Source organism: Phaseolus vulgaris, chromosome 1 (genome assembly GCF_051622355.1).
Source record: "Phaseolus vulgaris cultivar YP4 chromosome 1, ASM5162235v1, whole genome shotgun sequence".
Classification (NCBI taxonomy): Eukaryota; Viridiplantae; Streptophyta; class Magnoliopsida; order Fabales; family Fabaceae; genus Phaseolus; species Phaseolus vulgaris.
In genome coordinates this window covers 54,422,759-54,441,712 of record NC_143498.1, presented here as the reverse complement: position 1 = coordinate 54,441,712, position 18,954 = coordinate 54,422,759, and the positions used below count along the sequence as shown (strand labels likewise).

Sequence of the window (18,954 nt, the reverse complement as noted above, 5' to 3'; positions counted from 1 at the left end):
AAAATTTTATCTATTTATAGTTAATGTATAAAATTAACTTATTTGTTAAATAATATTTTTATTAAATTATTAAAAAATAAATTTTAAATCTAACTCAATCGTTAAAGTCGGTATTCATTATATATTATATGAAATATCTTGAAATCTCTGTTTAAATTTTTTTAACTTTTAGTTTTTAATTTACAAAATATCTTAGAGATGTCTTCTGTTAATAATTTAAATGAATGGTGTGTTGAAAAGTTGAAAGTTATGATGCAATTTGATTTTGATTTTTGTCAAAACCCATCATTATTATATAAATTGATCACTTAATGTTTGAACTAGCTAGAGTGACCATGCTTAATTAAATACTCAACACGTGTGCTTCTAGATGAAGCATGCTACTTTTATATATATATATATATATATATATATATATATATATATATAATTTCTCTATATTATTCAACTTTTGCTAATGAAATTCAATCTGATAGTTAAGTACAATGAGCTTAGCATTTTTAGTGTTTTTTAAAATTGAAAATCAAAACTTTATCTCTTCAACTTTTATTGTAGAGAAAGCGAAACTTAGTTTTATTTAGTTAAAAAATAACATCAAAATTTAAAAATTAAAACATTATATTAAACAACCCTTTCAAATTCCACAACAAAATTGAGTGAGTTCACCTTGATTTAGACCTTTTTCTTAAAAAAAATAGAATCAAGTTCAGTCTATAAATCATTTTAATATTTTTTATATCATTTAATTACAAATTTATATTTTATTATATATGTTTATTTTTAAACTCATCACATAATTATATACAACTCCAAGCTTATCAAATTATTATTTTTCTAATATAATTTTGTTAAGAAAACCTTGTAATATATAAGAATGTTTATGAAATGATTGTTTTCAAATTAACAAAGCATAAGTAATTATGAAAGTGTAGTGTAGGGTTGAGTATGAAGATTTGGTAAGAGATTGGTTTCATAATTTCCGTACAAGTCAAGGTCTTTATTATTAACACTTTGATTGGGATTTGTGAATAAAACAATGATTCTTAAAGCACTGTGATATATCTTGGGAAATTCCGAAGCAAGAAAAACTGTGGTGAAACAAACATCACGTGGAACTGAAGGACTGTGTTGTTGACTGCATAATTAAGGAGCAACAGAACAGAACAGAACAAAGTGCCAGCTTCGATTCAATGCAACTGTTTCAACTCTGAACTCTGAATCTGCAGATTCTAACTGTCAAATGAAATCAGAATGCCGAGTTGTGCCGTCAAAGGAGGTTGCCCCACAGACTACATAGCCATTTCTCTGTCCATTATTTCCTTCACTGTGTAAGTTTCTCTCTTTGCCCCTTTCCTTGTGTAAAGGGTAGTTCTTATTGTGCCAAATTGGCCACTTTACTTGCTTGATCTTATGACCCAAAGAGTTTTGAACCTGACTAAGAACTTATAATATACTTATTCATATACCCTTTTGGTTTCCCACCATCCCCATCAAGCAAAAATGCTTTTTTCCTTGGTGGGACTCTCTCTTTGATGATTGGTGTGATTCCTGTGTTGGGTGATTTAGTTTGTTCTTCAGTCTCATCTTTATGGTGAAATACGTAAAGACTGTAATTACTTTTTTGTTGTAAAAAAAAAATTCATGAAATTATGTACCAACTTATTTGAGCTTATTGTGAAAATCATTTTACTTTTTGAAAGTGGTTACAAAGAAGTTTGTCTGAACAGATGATATGTGACATTAGTTTTCTTATGCATTTGCTTTTGGTTGGCTTCTATCTATCAGGCTTCTCTTATGGTCCATATTTCCCTTCATAGTTCACAAGGTTCCTCGTTCCAAAGGCAGTGGCTTCTGGATACCTGTAATTCAAGTTGTTGCCAGTTTCATCCTTCTTGTATCGCTCGTGGTAGAAATGAGTTCTTTGTGTCTCTGTCATTTATTTTCTGTCACAAAAACAATAGCAACTTTTCTGGTAGTTTAGTGTTACTGCAGTATCAACTCAGCATTGCCTTGTTCTCAAGCTTAGTGATTGTGTATTTGTTTTTATGCAGATATCGAATAATATTTTGAAACTTAGAGAGAGGCATTGGTTGCGGTCATGCTACCTATGGGGAGGTTATCATTCTTTTTGCTGTCTTTTCTGACTTGTTTATGCTTTAAGTATTAAAAAGATGAACAGTTGTTAGTATAATAATGTTTTTCCTGTTTATTTTCAGTCTGGGGTGAAGGTCCACTGGGGTTTGGTTTGCTCTTCAGCTGTCGCATAACGCAGGCTTCACAATTATATTTTATCTTTGTCAAGTAAGTGACATCTTCATATTGGTTTTTAAGCTGCTTTGTTGGAAGTTGCTGATTGTCTATAAGTCAAAATAATGGCTTTAGGATGCGTTTGGATTAAATAACTTAATTAAGTGCTTCCAATAAGTTCTTCCAACAGCACCCTAAAGTTCATGATCCACACAGCTTGAAGCAGTTGGGATGTATTTTCCACAACCACAACACATGGCAACCAACCTGTTGAATTTATTGTCATAACGTTCTGTTTGTTTGATTGGTTTGTGCTGGTGAAACTATTATTCAATTTAGCTCATGGAGACTTGTAATTTTTTACTGATGATGCGGTTATTAGTAAGCATTATTTGGCACTTTGCCTATTACTTCAAGATGCTACAACTTTTTATTGTTGATACTTCTTTTTTTTGTTTTCACTTTAATTCTTAACCGGTGCTAAAGGAGTCATCATTTCTTTTATGACTTGGGTGTTTAATTTTCTCCTCTATTGTTTTTTCAGGAGACGTTTACCATTGATAAGATCATATATTTTTCTTCCACTTATTCTACTTCCCTGGATTGCTGGTGCTGCTGGTATGAATCTGAATTCATTTTAATTTTCTTACTGGTGTAGTTTTTATTACGTGGAATTAACAACTTGTTGGAGATCACACATCGATTAGAAATTAAATAATTTCATAGTATATAAGTGGGTGCAAACCTCACCTTATAAGCCGGTTTTATGAGGTTGAGTTAGACTTACAGTTCACTTTGCACACATCGACTAGAGATTAGATCATTTCACAGTATATAAGTGGGTGCAAACCTCACCTTACAAGCTGGCTTTATGAGTTTGAGTTACGCTTAAAGTCCACTTCTTAATACAACTTGAAGTATAGGTAGCAGGTGTATTTTTTTTCACTTTTGTCCATAGAATTTTTTCATTTTTTTATCTCCTTTTATCTAATATTTCAAAATTTTGTTGGACTTCGTCTCTTCAGCTTATCTAAGTGTTTCTGCTTTGTGTCCATGATTTTCTAAACATCTTGTGGAGTTTATGGAAGTGATTACCAGAACCCACTCCCCTTTCTGTCCCTAAAACTGTTATGTCTCATTTGTTTACTTTCTTTCTTCCACTGTTTATTTCTAACAAAATTATTCTTTCATTCTCTAGTTATCCATTGGATGAAGCCTCTAAGCAGTCGCTGTCACATGAAAGCTCAATGGACCATCCCAGTTATAAGCCTTCACGCATTGTATATTGCTATTTTGGTTGGGGTTACAACTGCTGTTCATCATGTAGAATTCAGGTTTGATGAACTCAAAGACCTCTGGCGGGGAATACTTGTATCAGCTGTGTCCATTGGTACACACCTTTTCCTACATTTACAAAAAAACTCCTTATTTCTCTGTTTCTTTTGAAGTTCATGGCTTCTTAGTAACCAGTTCTCTAAGGCTGTTACTAAGGTGATGAATTAGCCCTTAAGTTCTTAATTAGTTAGTTTTTCTGTTTTCAGGGAAAAAACATTTCTTACCTGAATCTAAATGTGTAACATCCTAGTAAAAAATCTGATACTAAAACCAGCATTAACTCCACAATGCATATTTGCAAATGTAACAGATATTGCATATTCTTTAACCAGTTTGCTCAGACAACTAGTTTTGGAGAAGTTTTATCCCAAATATAATTTTTTTTTATCAGCCAAGAATGAAATTAAATAAAGAGGGATACAAAAGGGTATCCCAACCCTTTTACATAAACCAAACCACATTAAGAATCTCCAAGAATAAAAAGATGAACAAACACTCCAGAAGCAATAGATAAATAATGTTTGCTGCATAAGCCAAACATCCTATTCCAGCTAGCACCGTGCTCGTATTGGAATGCTATAAGCACTGCAAACTGCAGCTACAAAACCATCAAAATACACCAAAATACCCCAAATATAATTTATTGTTCACTTTCTGAAAAGAGATTCCATACTTTATAGTCTCTTAATTAACCACAGTTTTTTAATCACATTAACATGGCTAGCTGAGGTAAAAACCATGTCATTCGTTTTGCATTGCCTGGTTCTATATCTGCTTATTTATTTTCAAAATAGTGTTATCAAATATGAGCTTGCATATTTTGTGGATGGCTTTTCTTGGTGGTCTCTATAATTTATCTTTTGCTCATTTATATTGGCAGCTGTTTGGGTTACTGCTTACACACTTAATGAAGTTTATGACAATATCTCATGGCTTCAAGTTGCCTCTAGATTTATGCTTTTAGTTGTGGTATGCTTTCCTACCGTTTCTTATGTTTCATTACTATGAAATCTCAGACATTTTTAGTACATTGAAAGTTAAATCCAAGTGATTACACTACTAGAAAATCATTAAATAGAAACCAATTTTAGATACTGAAATTAATTAGTTGTTATATTGACTAAATTGAATATTATTTTAGAGACTAAACAAATTATTGGTTTCTAAATTAGTTTCTATTATTGATAAATAGTTTCTAAATTGGTATCTAATTAGTTACTAAGGTTTTAATAACTAATTATTTAGATTCTAAATTTGGTAGCAAAAACTTTGGTAGCTAATTAAATACCAATTTAGAAACTATTTATCAATAATAGAAACTAATAATTTTTTAGTTTCTAAAATAGCATCTAATTTAGTCAATATAGCAACTAATTATTTTTTGTCTCTAAAATTGATTTCTATTTGATGATTTTCTTGTAGTGTTACTTTGTGAAACTTTTATTTACTTCCATTCTATATGGATTTTGTTTAAAGGCTAGCATACTTGTGGTGGCTTTCTTTTCAATATCAAGTTCTCAACCACTTCTCTCACAAATCAGCTTGAGGAGAAGAGAAACCCGAGAATTTCGCACAATGAGCCAGGCTCTGGGCATACCTGACAGTGGGGTATTAGCACAAAGTGAACCAATCTCAAGGATAGATCACAATGAACCATTGGATAAGCTTCTCTTGAATAAGAGATTCCGACAGTCTTTTATGGCATTTGCTGATAGGTAAAACATGCTTTTTTTGTACGAATTATAGTTTCTCTTAAGGACTTCAAAAGATATGACTTATTTAAGAAAAGCAATTCTGATGAAATGGGTGATATTTTCTCTTGAGGTCCAGAAAGTTTTGCACCTAAACATCAAAGTTGAAGTAAAGTATGCCTATTTTTTTCTTTTTTTTTATCTTTCTTTGAACTAAATAAAAGAAGTAATATTATTTTCACATATATACAGTTGCTTGGCTGGGGAGAGTGTGCACTTCTTTGATGAAGTATATGAGCTCAGTAAAATACCTGAAGATGACTCTGTGAGAAGGATCTATATGGCACGACATATTATTGAGAAATACATAGTTGCAGGTTTGTAATTCTTGTTCCCAGGTGGCTTCCTTCTTTCATCCTTTCTCTTGGTTGTTTCCATGATGATCAGTCTTTGCCATATTCAGAACTATGAGGTTCAGACACGCCTCTTAAATGGTGTGTCCGTGTCGGACACAAGTATTGGACACCGACACTCGTAGGACACGTACCGGTAAAATGTTCAATTGAAAAAATATTTGTTGGATTTCTAACAATTCTAGCACAGTTCTAATACAATTTTAAGAAAGGAGAAATACATTAATTTTATAAAAAGTCAAATTTATTGTATAATTTTTTATTATGATTATAAAAGTAAAGAACAAATCATTTTGAACCAGCCATGAAAAACATCTTTCTTCTATAAAAAAAAAATACTTGTGCACATAAATCTTTATTGTCAATTTATATAAGTCATAATCATATAATATATGGATTCGTGTCCCGTGTCCTACATTTTAGAGATTATACGTATTTACGTGTCGTATCAGTGTCTGTGTCAATGTCTGTTTTACATCGATTCAGAATTGTAAGATCAGTTTTCTCCCAATCCTTTTTTGAACACGATTATTTGATTTAACACAGTCTTATGTCTCATTCAAGGGGTTCCAGTGAATGAGTTGAAATACCAAGAGCTATAGGAGGGAAAGTCACTTGTTTTGCAATTGTTCCTTCAAATATGGAGCTTTCTCTAACATTTTCTAGAATATAATTTTACAGGTGCGGCTATGGAGGTGAACATCTCTCATAGAAGCAAACAAGAAATTTTGTCTACTTCCAACCTAGCGCGCCATGATCTATTCCAAAATGCACTCAACGAGATCATTCAGTTGATGAGAACAGTAAGTTCCTTAGGCTCAACACAATTTTACAAGACACCCTTGATTAAAATTGAGTGATGTTATATCCTCTCATTCAATACTCAGTTCTTTCTGTAACAAACAAATGACAGTGCATTGGTTGTTATAAAAAGGACCGAAGAAAGAATCTAGACAACATTAAAAACATTGTTACAAGAGAATCTAAATTTGTCCATTGAAATTAGGCAAGCCATTGCATAGTTTTTCATCTAAATTAAACATTCCACTTGTGCAGAACCTGGCGCGAGATTACTGGTCATCAATGTTCTTCCTGAAGTTCCAGGAAGACTACAATGTTAGATCTAATGAGTATGAGCTGGAACAAATGACAGGGTGGAACTTTTCCCCTAGGTTGAGTTCTGTGCATGGTGCAGATGATCCTTTTCACCAGGACCATCTTCTAAAGAGCTCAGGCTGTAGCAGTGATACTACTGACTTATGACTTGCTAGTTGTTACCACTTATTTACACAATTTCTCTGGTTTGGTAATGCCTTGCCCAACTAGTGAACTAGTTTCACTTTAGAAAAAAAAAACTAAAAATTACTGATATGTTTTTTTCTGATCACATTTATGTTCATTGTCCATAGAAGATGAACAGTGGAGAGTAGGGAGGTATAAGGAAGAAGTAATAGTATATTTTTACCTTTTCATTTTTATTTTCAATATATAAAACATAACATCTGTACAGTTAGGGTAGGACCATGCACCTCCTGCTGCGTAGCTTGTATTATACTGATTTCATTTGAACACTGAATAGTCTCCACATACTTTAACCAGGTGTTTATCTAGCATTTAAAGAGTACAAGGTACACGAAAGAGATCAAAATGTTGTATGCAGCCTGCAACAACTACCTTGATGATATGATATGTCTTTCATTCTGATAATTACTTGTATTTTTTTTTTTATAAAAGCTTTCATGTTAGGTATCACTATGCAATGATAATTACCTGTATTGATTGTATTGTTAGTCTCATTCATTATATCCGTGCAACTTTGTAACAACAGTATTATGAAAGAAAAATGTTAATTGCACATCTCTAAACCATGATCTTTCATTTTAGTTACCAATAGAGGTGGTTTTGCATTATTTGTTATCAAATTTATCACTCATGCAGATAGATGTTATCTAAAGTGATGTATATTTGTTATTTTTAGTTTGTGACAGAAATGAACCGAGTTGAATTCTTGTTGTGTTCTGTTTTTTTTTTATCTATTCTCTTGTGTGAAAGCCATAATCACTAAACAGAGTAATTTTTGCCTCGTCCACTTCTGAACTTGCTAAGATCTAGACTGCAAACATGGAATTCAGAGTCCCTTGTTCTTTAAATAAAGATTGAGAACATAATTTAAGAGTTCTCTGAACTACATGGCATTGGATAGCTTTCTTTGATTAGTTTGTTCTTGAAAACATGTTATATTGAGCATTTATTGTGTCAAGATTCAATACATCTGTTTTTTAAAAAATTCTGTCGCTGAGATCTAATGTTTATCCGAAATAAAAGAATATAAGATAAGATAATAAGCTTAATTGTTCTTGTTTCTTAATCAGCAGACATAAATATCACTGCAAGGCACAAGATGAACCACCAGAAACACAGTTCAGAAACCAATAAAATAGTCATTTGCACTACAAAAAGAGAACCATAGAACATTAAAGCACAAACTTAAAGAGCTATCCTTCTACACAGCAATCACTATACTGCATATTGGATATGCAAATATGAATATATATATATATATATGAATATATATAACTATTTCCACTTCTGTTAAGAAACTAATAGAACCTGATAGAGATCTTACATCGGCTAGAGATCAAAGCATTTCATAGTATATAAGTGAGTGCAAACCTCACCTTATAAGTTGGTTTTATGAAATTGAGTTAAGCTTAAAGTCTATTTTTTAACATAGTATCATAATCATTTCGAATCTATCATAATGAGAATTTGTTGAGTTTATCGGTTCAGTTAGACTTGAAGTACACTTCTTTAGAGAACCAAACTTCACCTCTAGCCCTGACAATTCCCTTTGAGCCACAAATTTGTTGCCCTCCAACTCCATTGAATATAACTCCATATTTTGCATTGTTGAGCCTGGTACAATTGGTCTGCAATACATGCCTCTGCTATGTTTCACACTACAGGCATTGTTTTTCCTACCCCAGCACCTTCCACTGCTAATATTCACACCAATTCTCTTCGTACTACCTATTCTGTTAAATTCATGCCCCAAAACAGATTGAGGACCTCCATTGCACCTTTTCACTGCCAGATCAATGTGCTTCAATATCTTTTTCTGCATAACAGTCAACCTAATTTACACATGCCATCATTGTTACTTTTCATAAAGCTTAACCACCTATTCTTACTAGGCTTTGTGCAACAGAGACGGTACAGGCTACACATACCAAACTTGTTACCTACCATAAATCTTGATCACTATCACTTTACGAGGAAGTGTATAATTAATGTTTATCACATTTTTAAGAGAGAGTTATAATTTTAAAACTTTTAAAATTGTTATTATTAAATATATTTAATGGATCAATTATCAAGTTTCATTCGTTTAAATTCCTATTAAAATAAGGAGAGATTCCCGTTTAAATTCCTATTAAAATAAGGAGAGATTCCCAACGGATTGAAACCATCAAAACCACCTTTAGAACCATTCATACATGTTAGTTGTTCTTTGATTTCATAGATAACGTTTGAAAAACTTTTAATCTCGTTTTTATCTTATTTTACTAATTCAAAAGCTCATTTGATCATGTTATTTAGACAAATATATTTTAATAACTTGCAACAATTTTTAAGACACTATTTCAAGTTTGTTTGGCTTATGAATTATATGTTGTATTTTTTATGACTTAATAATTTACTTTATCCTATTAATTTTAAAGTCTCAGTTTAATTTATTTATTCTAAATTATTTGGAGTATAAATATTTCGAAATGTTGGGACAAATTGAGATTTTTTTTTTAAAATAGTGAGAAATTTATTGAAAAATAAATAAAAAATAGTATGAATGAAATAAATTATTAAACCTATTTTTATTTCTAAATACTAATTGAATTTGATTTATATCATATCATATATATATATTGAAATTTTTGGTATCAAGAACACTAGAAATATAAAAGCTGACATTAGTGAAATGAAAGAAATGTACAACAATATTATTGATTGCCAATTTATTGTGAAGCGTTGGATGGTAGGATTATTTTATTTACATTTTTTTAAATATTGGTATATATTGTAATTATTACACTATTTATATTGCTTATTTTTATTACTCAACACTACGTTTAGATATATTAATATGTAATAATATTTAAAATACACACATTATTATACTACTTTTTTTTATATATGAATCATTTCTTACGGATTTTAATATTTAGAATGTTATGTTGTTTTTTAATATCTATTATGTTGTGCAAATAAATGATTGGATAACAAAATTCGAAAGTGATATATATATATATATATATATAACTTTTTTATTTAAATTACGGATATAAATATTAAAAAAAACAAACATTTTTAAATCATTAAGAACAAAACACTTTCATATTGTTATACTATTGAACTTGGGTGTGAATTTGAACTGATATGGTGCACTGAGAATCAGCCTTAGGTTAAGGAAGTTGGTATTTCACAGAAAATATTTTATTTGTGTAAATAATTTAGAACAAATCACAAAAGCCATGTAGATGAAGGTTGCTAAAACATTTAATTGCACAGTTTCTCTCTCCATTTCTGATTGTTATACGATTGAAGTCTTGGAAAGTCACGAGCTTTGTTGCAATTTGGTTGCAAGAAAATGGAGGGGTTGGATAGGTTTCTTGTGGCAACAAGCACCATAGGGTTCATTTGTGTGTGCAAAGCCCTTGTCCATTTTCTCAAGTGGGTGTGGGTGATGTTCTTGAGGCCACCAAAGAACCTCAAAGAATATGGTTCATGGGCTATAGTCACTGGATCCACTGATGGAATTGGCAAAGCCATGGCCTTTGAATTGGCATCCAAGGGACTCAACCTTGTCTTGGTTGGTCGAAACCCTCTGAAACTTGAGGCAACATTGAAGGGAATAAGAGAGAGACATGGTGTTGAGGTGAAGTTTGTGGTCATAGATTTGCAGAAAGTTGGAGGAGAGGAAATAGCCAAGAGAATAGAGGAAGCAATAGAGGGTTTGGATGTAGGTTTGCTTGTTAATGGTGCTGGCTTGGCTTACCCTTTTGCAAGATTCTTTCATGAGGTTGATTTGGAGCTTATGAATGCCATTGTGAAAGTGAATGTGGAGGCACCAACTTGGATCACCAAGGCTGTGATTCCATCCATGATCAAGAAGAAAAAGGGTGCAATAGTGAACATTGGTTCTGGTTCCACTGTGGTGCTTCCTTCATACCCTCTTGTCACTCTCTATGCTGCTACAAAAGGGTAAGTTCATCCATGGTTAAGTTTGTTCCATTTGTTCAACTCCATGTATCAAACACATGCTAGCTTTGCTAGGTGGGAAATGTTATTTGTTTGTTTGTAGGATCTTGCATTTTTAGGAAATGTTCTTTGTTTGAAGGATGTTGCATTTTTTAGGTAATGTTCTTTGTTTGAAGGATGTTGCATTTTTTAGGAAATCTCACTTTAAAAGTAAAAAGAAAATGTTGATGTTTAAACCAGAGATGTTTTCATTGGCCAGTTGTTATTTTAATTTTAGTTGAAAGAAAATTTGTGAATCCAGATCTGAGATGAACTTGCTATTTTTTCAGATACCTTGACATGTTCTCCAGATGCATCAGTTTGGAGTATAAGCATCAAGGAATTGATATCCAATGTCAGGTGGTTCTCTTTTGCATCTTCTCTTCACTTTTTGTTTGAAATTGTTGGATATTGCAGGAATTCATACCCTTTTAAGGTTCTGATATTGTTTGGTTATGGAGTATCATCATTCACTACAAATAGCATCCATTAATTACTTGTGGAAAACACTTCACACAGGTGTCTTTTTTTCTTTTTTTAGAAGATGGTAAACACAGAGCCATTTATTTGAGACAAAGGCATAAAAAAGTAATTTATCCTCATGTATAGTTGAGTATTGTGTTCATAGACTAGTAGGAGAAACTTTAGAAAGGGTACCTTAGTTCTTGCATACTAAAAACTATTTCTTTCAATTCATAACATACATTTTGTTTTGAGTTTCAATCTTGGTCTTGACTCTTAAGTGATGTGAGGCTATTGTACATATAGGAACAATCCGTTAAAATGATATCACTAGAGTTAATTACTGCATAAAGTATTGTCTTCTTTAGAACTTGAAGCTTCATCACGGTTTTGTTCTTAAAAAACACTTTAAAAGGTTAAAGGAATAAATGTACATAAAAACTCTCATTGATATTGGACATATCAGAACAATTTGTTGAAATGACATTATTAGCATCAATCACCGCATCTAAAGTATTTTTTGCTTTAGAACTTGAAACTTCATCACGGTTTTGTTCTTAAAAAACACTTTCAAAATTAAAAGAAGTGCATATAAATTGTTATTGATATTGACCCGAGACTATATTAGGCACACTGAAACACATTGTTCAGCTCATTTTAGTTTCTATACTTACATCTTTTTAATTTGTTTTACACTATAGTTTTGAATGGTAAAATTAAATTAGACGAATAGTATATACATGTAATGTAAGAATTAGAACATAATACAATTACAGATATCATATAACAATACATCTCTTTGTAATAGTTTTTTATGTGGTCATGCAGGTTCCATTATTTGTGTCAACAAAGATGACCAAAATGAAGAGATCAGTTTTTGTGCCAACACCAGAATTGTACAGCAAAACATGCACAAGGTGGATTGGCTACGAAAAACTAGTTGAACCATATTTTCTTCATTCTGTGCAAGGGTTTCTCATAAGGGCAATTCCTCATGCACTTATGGATTCCTACATGTTAAACTATTTTCTTTATTTTCGCGCAAGAGGATTCTCCAAGGACTCCAACAACACTAAAAAAACATTATCAGCTGCATCTGATTCTGAAGAACCAAACATCATAAACCAAGATTCTAGTACAAATTACTAAGTTTCTTTCTGTTCCTATGTAACAAAATCTATGTAGAATTGTGGGTGATAATGAGGACCCCAATGAATTAATTATTTTTTCTTACTTGAATTTTACTTTTGGAAGTTAACCTGCTCCCAACTAGCTCTGTTTAGTTAATTTAGTTATATTTTGAATATTTGATTTGATATCTTTCTGGTTAACTTCTGACACCATGTGGGTTGGTAGAGCCAGCTGTTTAACCTAAAATATTTTTCACCTCCACTTGCATCATAGATTAACAATTTATTATGAAAATTTATACTAGTTGACACAGCATTAAAGTTTACTGGTTTATCAGATTAAAAATCCTGTGAATTTCAAGAGTTTTTATAATTTTTTATACAAAATTTATGTATTTTTTATTTGTATAAAAGTAGACATTTAATATAAAATAATATACAAGATCTATTTTATATCTAAACCATATAAAATAGAAGAATAACAAATATTTCTTTAACCTTAAAAATTCAACAATTTGAAGACTCTTGTGTCTATATCTAGACTAATTTTTTGTCAACAATTTTGATACATGAAAGATGGATATAGTATTTTAGTGTGTTTTTTATTGTTTATTAACATATGAATCAAAAGGTTAATCTAAAATTTGTAACAACATTTATTAGTGGGGCTAAGAAATTAATTAGAAAGTTAACCCATATTTTATTTCTAAATATATATGTAATGTCAAACTCCAAGGAAGTTAACTTCTCTTTTGAATACTTAACAAAAATGTGTTTTCTTCCTTTATCCAATTTACACCTACCAATAAGCCTAAATTCATTATGTGGAGTAGATGAATCTTTTCTTTAATAATCATTAATTCAAAGAACATCTAAGTATATTCAATACTCAAGAAATACTCAAAAAGTGTTACTTATAAGATTTTTTTAGAAGACTCAAATACTTGCTAATTGTGATTTTAGGATTATCTTTGCTTAGTTGATAATATAATGTTATTAGCTAACATGGTATGTCTCATTTGATTTACTTAAATAGTATTAATGGGAAGATTATGTTATATGCAAATTGTTTGAATAACATAGTAGTATATATGAATGATTGAGCAATACACTAGTTAATTAGTTTATCAAAACAATTACTATATCAAATAATGATAAAAAATAATAATTTAGAAGACGTATTTGAAATTTCACATTTTGACATAAAACTCTCAGTGAAAAAATAATCATTAAGTTGATGATTACTTATTTAGTTTTAGGTGTATCTTTATTTTACTTGGAAACCAACTTCACATTATCATATGTCTTTTACTTTATGTGATTTTATTTATTATATAAAAGTAAGATAATTAAATTTATCATTTATTACTAGCGGAAACACAGACAATGTCATGCATGTGTATCCGCATATTTTAATTTGTATAATTTGTATGAGTCGAAGTTGAAAAACAAAAAATAACACATAAAAGGAAAACGATGAATTAATTAATCTAACATTTTCTTTATTCTTATTTGGTTTAGTTTCTCTTCTTCTTTAAACTTTTTCTTTTCTTCTTTCACTAGTGGTTTTTGAATCGTGTGATGAGGTTGAGATTAAGGTTGGAATTCACTTGATGGTAAATACAAAAAAGTAAGGATGTGATTCACTTGATGGTAAATGCAAATAAATAATGATTTTATCGAATAATGAAGTTGTTTGAATTGAGGTGGAATAACAAAGAAAATGATTGAAAATTAAGATTATTTTATTTGATAGGTAAGATTTGGTATATTTTTTTTCTATTTATCTTATTCTTACTTCTCAAAAAATTATTTTTCATAAAGATTGTATCTTAAATCTTAAAATAAGGAGTTAATAAAGGAGTGAAAGGTTAAAAAATTAAACTAATTTTATTTTTAAGTGATTCATGTAGGATAAAATAAAATAAAAATCATATAACAAGAAACGGTTATAAGAATGAATCATTTATATATATGTAAGTATAAATAATCATATTAAACACAAGAAAACACCACATCTTACGCGTGTGTAGAATGAAGACACGTCCAATGTACACTAAATGTTTTTTTTTTCTGGTCTAGCATAACATGCACCTTTTAATGGTTTTATGAGCTCCCAGTTTTATAGCACCCACTAAACCAAACATACCCACAGCTCCTACAATAAAACTAGCTCTCTTATTTTATCACTTCTTCATGTAATTTTCTCAATTAGGTCTTTTTTTATGTTCATTATCTTAGACTATCAATTTAGTTCATGAAACAATAAAAATGAATTTTTTTAGGTTTCACGATTTGCCCATTAGAAAAAGTATATTTTTTTTCAAATGGGGATATTCATATTGAAAAATAAAGTATAGTTTTTTATGAAAGTGTTTGGTCACATCTTATGGTGTGCTAAACAATTTGGCATATGAACATTGAATGAATGCCACCGTACTGCGCCAACTTTGTACTTAAATTCTGGTGGTTTTCCGCTCATCTACCTCACCCACACCTCTCTTTCACCACCTGTCTCTCTCACTCTTCGTCATTATAATGAATTCAATGCTCTAATTGTTTCCCTCAGAATTCCAGAACTTCTATCTTTCTCATCATTCACACCTTCCACCTCCCAAAATGGAATGCTGCATAATCTCCAGGCTCAGGGTCCAACCCATATGGTTCGTGCTGCTCTTTCTTGTCGGATTCTTAACGATTCTGAAACTAGCTTTCGTTCTTGTCAAATGGGTCTACGTCAATTTTCTCAGACCTCCCAAAAACCTTAGAAAGTACGGATCTTGGGCTGTCGTCACTGGACCCACCGACGGCATTGGAAAGAGCTTCGCTTTCGAGCTGGCGCGTAAAGGGCTCAACCTCGTACTTGTGGGTCGGAACCCCGACAAGCTCAAGGACGTGTCGGATTCGATCGCCGCCAAGTTCGGGAAAACTGAGGTGAGGACTGTGGTGGTCGATTTCTCGGGGGATCTGGACGAGGGTGTGGCGAAGATTGGGGAAGCAGTTGAAGGGTTGGACGTTGGAGTGCTGGTTAACAATGTGGGAGTTTCGTACCCTTACGCCAGGTTCTTCCATGAAGTGGACGAGGGGCTTCTCAACAACCTTATTCAGGTTAACGTTGTGGGAACCACCAAGGTCACGCAGGCTGTTCTGCCGGGGATGCTGAAGAGAAAGAGAGGGGCGATTGTTAACATTGGTTCTGGTGCTGCTATTGTGATTCCTTCTGATCCCCTTTATGCTGTTTATGCCGCCACCAAAGCGTGAGTTCTCGTTGTTGATTTGGTCTTGGTGTTTGTGTTCTCTCCTTATGGTATTTGTTGGTTGAGGTTTTGTGTTGTGTTCATTGGGTTTGTGTGTTCTTTCCTTATGGTATTTGTTGGTTGTTGAGGTTATGTGTTGTGTTCATTGGGTTTTTGTGTTCTTTCCTTATGGTATTTGTTGGTTGTTGAGGTTATGTGTTGTGTTCATTGTTTCAGGTACATCGATCAGTTTTCCAGATGTCTCTATGTTGAATACAAGAAGAGTGGAATTGATGTTCAGTGTCAGGTAAATTGCTGTTTTTTAGTGCTCAATTATTCATCTTAGCTTCTTGCTTGCTTAGTGTTTTTTCTCTTGGTGTGGTAAAAAAGTGTCATTTTTCTCATTTTTGCTGAATTCCCCTTATCAAGTTCCAGCCAATTAGTTTACTTATTGATGTGTATTCGAGCTGAATTGCTCTGGTTTTAAATATTTTAAATTGTGGCTGTGGTAGTGGATGTAGTTTTGTTGTAATTCTTAATATAAAGGCTAAAAACCTTGGTTGCAGCTGAAATTGCAATTGTTGAACCAGCTTTTAAACCTTGCTGAATACTATGCAAAATTTTGGATATCCAATGATATGGCCATGAGAGACCCAAAATTCTTATCTTTGTGGCTGAAATTGTGGTACTAACTTAAAAAAAAAGACCATTTCAATTGAAATCAGTCAGAGTTATACACTGATGAAAAGAAAGCATAAGGCTTGTTGAGGTACAATACAGATCATTAAGTTATCACTGTTTTTTTTTTTCACTTACATAAACCTTGGGCAAAACTGAACAGAAAAGAGTCCCCTTTGTACCCCTTTCTTAGTTGAGGCAGGTATGGTTATAAATTGCTTAAAGTTGAAGATATGTCAGGACACTGTTTAATACTGATTTTTGTGTACAAGAAAAAAATAAAAATTCTAGTACATGCGTGTGATATGGCATTCTATCTTTGGTTTTTCTGGTGTACTTGCGTGTCAGTGTGCACTTCTATACCAAGCTAGTCCGGTCAATTTTTTGTTCTATTGTTTGAGTATATATAGAGTAATCTCTTGTACAGTTGAAACTCTCACCCAAATTTTTGTGTAAAAAAGTGGATTATGTGGAAATGGATTGATTTTGCTATGAAGATTGTCTATATATCCATTTGTCTCGGACACGTCTCTTAGATGGTGTGTTCGTGTCGGACGGACATATGTATTGGACGCCGACACTCGTAAGACACATTAATTTTCTAAAAATTCAAACTTATTGTATAAATTTTTATTATGATTACAAAAATAAGGAACAAATCATTTTGAACTAGTTATGAAAAACATATTTCTGCCACCTAAAAAGTTAAAACATACTTATGCACATAAATCTTTATTGTCAATTTATATAATTCATAATTATATAATATATAGATTCGTGTCTCTGTGTCCTACATTTTAGAGATTATACATACATAGTTATATATTTGGTATGATTCTTTTGTGATTTTGAGATTTTCCTGATGCAGGTTCCGTTATATGTGGCAACCAAGATGGCATCAATCAGAAAATCTTCATTCTTTGTTCCATCAACAGATGGCTATGCCAGAGCTGGTGTGCGATGGATCGGCTACGAGCCTCGATGCACGCCATACTGGCCACATACCCTTCTCTGGGCTGTGGCCTGCTCATTGCCGGAATTTGTTGTTGATGCTTGGCGCCTGTGGTTCTGCTTGGGTATTAGAAAGAGGGGACAGCGCAAAGATTCCACAAAGAAGGAATAGATACAGAAGAATGCTTGGTTCTGCTGTTTAGGCAATAGATGCTGCTACTCATCTCATACATATATGCAGATTGTTAGCAGATTAAGGACTCCAAGTATCTCATATGTTCCTAAATTTCATCTTAATGTTGTTAGTTGTTCTTAGTATCAGTTGTGTGGTCTATAAATTCTTTTAACTCCCATGTTTGGGTGTTTCTGTTCACGTTTCAGTACTTTTGTTGAACTCATATGATGTGTATTGTGTTCAATGCCTTTCTCTTACTGTGAGCTTTTGGAAAGTTTCTGTGTTTGAAGCCAAGAACTAAGGATGTATTTGGAAAAACATTGAGTTAAAACCAGTGTTTTTCTCAATCCATCAGAGCATTGTAGTTTCTTGGTTTTGTGTTTGGGAATGAATAGAGCATTGGTGATCACCTAATTGCAATTTTAGCTGAAAATCTCTTACTAGTTTTCATCTTTCATGGAACATTGTGTTAATATATGTCAGACAATTTTTCTTTACATTCAGTTAGAAACAAAATGGTCTCAAACTCTAGCTAAGTTAAAAGCTAAGGTGTTTATTTTTGTCTAAACTCCAGTTTAGTTTAATTTAATTGAATTTTTTAAATGCAATTCAGATACATTTTATAAAACCAGTTTATAAAGTAAAATTTATATTGATAATATTTTTCAACTTTTCAAATCTTTTGTTGTTATCCATACTAAAACACATATTTTTTAGCATATATATATATATATTTCAATTAAATGATAGAATTTTTGAAAATATAAAATAATAAATCTGTAAGAAAATATACAAATTTTACAATTATTTTTTAGTTGAGGAATGATTCGTTATTTTGAGCTAAAAATTATAGAATTGTGTATATTATTAAATAATAAAATTATTTTAATTTAGTAATGGGTAAAAAAAAAATTTAAAACACGTTAAAATTAGTTAAAAAATTATATTTTATATAATGATATAGATTTTTTTTAATCTCTTATCTCTTACTGTTTTTTATTTTTAATTAAATTGTAATATTTTAAAATTTCCACTCTCATTGGATTAAGTCTCATCATAATTATATATATATATATATATATATATTAATTTTTGCTACTCCCAATATATTTCTTAATTTTAATTTCAAATTCAACCCAATTTGGAAATTATGCCAAAAAAAATATTTCACAATTTTTAAAAATATATCTTTTACCCATATATTATTTTCCTTAATCATTTGCCTATTATATTATACTATTTTTATCTTTGCTTTTAAATTAAATTTTAACATTTTTAAAATTATCACTACTCCTTCCAAATCTATTTCTTAATTTTAGTTTCAAATTTAATCTGATTCAA

At 31.4% G+C, this 18,954-nt stretch overlaps 3 protein-coding genes across 4 annotated transcripts; all 3 read left to right on the top strand.

The window, feature by feature from the left end:
- Window positions 1-928: 928 nt before the first annotated feature.
- On the top strand, window positions 929-7,573 carry RGS1 (REGULATOR OF G-PROTEIN SIGNALING 1). 2 transcript variants are annotated; one of them, XR_016515457.1, is made up of 11 exons: window positions 929-1,328; window positions 1,786-1,906; window positions 2,052-2,115; window positions 2,217-2,301; window positions 2,792-2,865; window positions 3,446-3,637; window positions 4,463-4,551; window positions 5,124-5,297; window positions 5,526-5,650; window positions 6,368-6,489; window positions 6,743-7,573. XR_016515457.1 is itself a non-coding variant. In XM_068618303.2 (11 exons), the coding sequence occupies exons 1-11, from the start codon at window positions 1,252-1,254 to the stop codon at window positions 6,947-6,949; spliced, it is 1,395 nt and encodes a 464-aa protein (XP_068474404.1). In that variant the 5' UTR covers window positions 929-1,251; the 3' UTR covers window positions 6,950-7,573. The 2 variants fall into 2 exon arrangements, 1 of the variants encoding a protein (XP_068474404.1); XM_068618303.2 differs by having other exon boundaries at window positions 5,059-5,297.
- A 2,513-nt stretch (window positions 7,574-10,086) lies between these two features.
- LOC137815205 (very-long-chain 3-oxoacyl-CoA reductase 1) lies at window positions 10,087-12,759 on the top strand. Its single transcript, XM_068618287.2, has 3 exons — window positions 10,087-10,945; window positions 11,272-11,341; window positions 12,272-12,759. The coding sequence occupies exons 1-3, from the start codon at window positions 10,332-10,334 to the stop codon at window positions 12,590-12,592; spliced, it is 1,005 nt and encodes a 334-aa protein (XP_068474388.1). The 5' UTR covers window positions 10,087-10,331; the 3' UTR covers window positions 12,593-12,759.
- A 1,811-nt stretch (window positions 12,760-14,570) lies between these two features.
- On the top strand, window positions 14,571-18,020 carry LOC137815215 (very-long-chain 3-oxoacyl-CoA reductase 1). The gene is made up of 3 exons (XM_068618302.2): window positions 14,571-15,830; window positions 16,047-16,116; window positions 17,356-18,020. Exons 1-3 carry the CDS (start codon window positions 15,193-15,195, stop codon window positions 17,608-17,610), a joined length of 963 nt encoding a protein of 320 aa, XP_068474403.1. The 5' UTR covers window positions 14,571-15,192; the 3' UTR covers window positions 17,611-18,020.
- The last annotated feature ends 934 nt before the right edge of the window (window positions 18,021-18,954 follow it).

Bases quoted from the DNA above. Each gene is read 5' to 3' on its own strand.
- RGS1 (XM_068618303.2), top strand. From the start codon at position 1,252: ATGCCGAGTTGTGCCGTCAAAGGAGGTTGCCCCACAGACTACATAGCC. The intron at 3,638-4,462 runs GTACACACCTTT...TTATATTGGCAG, and splicing joins TGTATCAGCTGTGTCCATTG to CTGTTTGGGTTACTGCTTAC. The intron at 4,552-5,058 runs GTATGCTTTCCT...TTTTGTTTAAAG, and splicing joins GATTTATGCTTTTAGTTGTG to GCTAGCATACTTGTGGTGGC.
- LOC137815205 (XM_068618287.2), top strand. From the start codon at position 10,332: ATGGAGGGGTTGGATAGGTTTCTTGTGGCAACAAGCACCATAGGGTTC. The intron at 10,946-11,271 runs GTAAGTTCATCC...CTATTTTTTCAG, and splicing joins CTCTATGCTGCTACAAAAGG to ATACCTTGACATGTTCTCCA. The intron at 11,342-12,271 runs GTGGTTCTCTTT...GTGGTCATGCAG, and splicing joins GAATTGATATCCAATGTCAG to GTTCCATTATTTGTGTCAAC.
- LOC137815215 (XM_068618302.2), top strand. From the start codon at position 15,193: ATGGAATGCTGCATAATCTCCAGGCTCAGGGTCCAACCCATATGGTTC. The intron at 15,831-16,046 runs GTGAGTTCTCGT...TCATTGTTTCAG, and splicing joins GTTTATGCCGCCACCAAAGC to GTACATCGATCAGTTTTCCA. The intron at 16,117-17,355 runs GTAAATTGCTGT...TTCCTGATGCAG, and splicing joins GAATTGATGTTCAGTGTCAG to GTTCCGTTATATGTGGCAAC.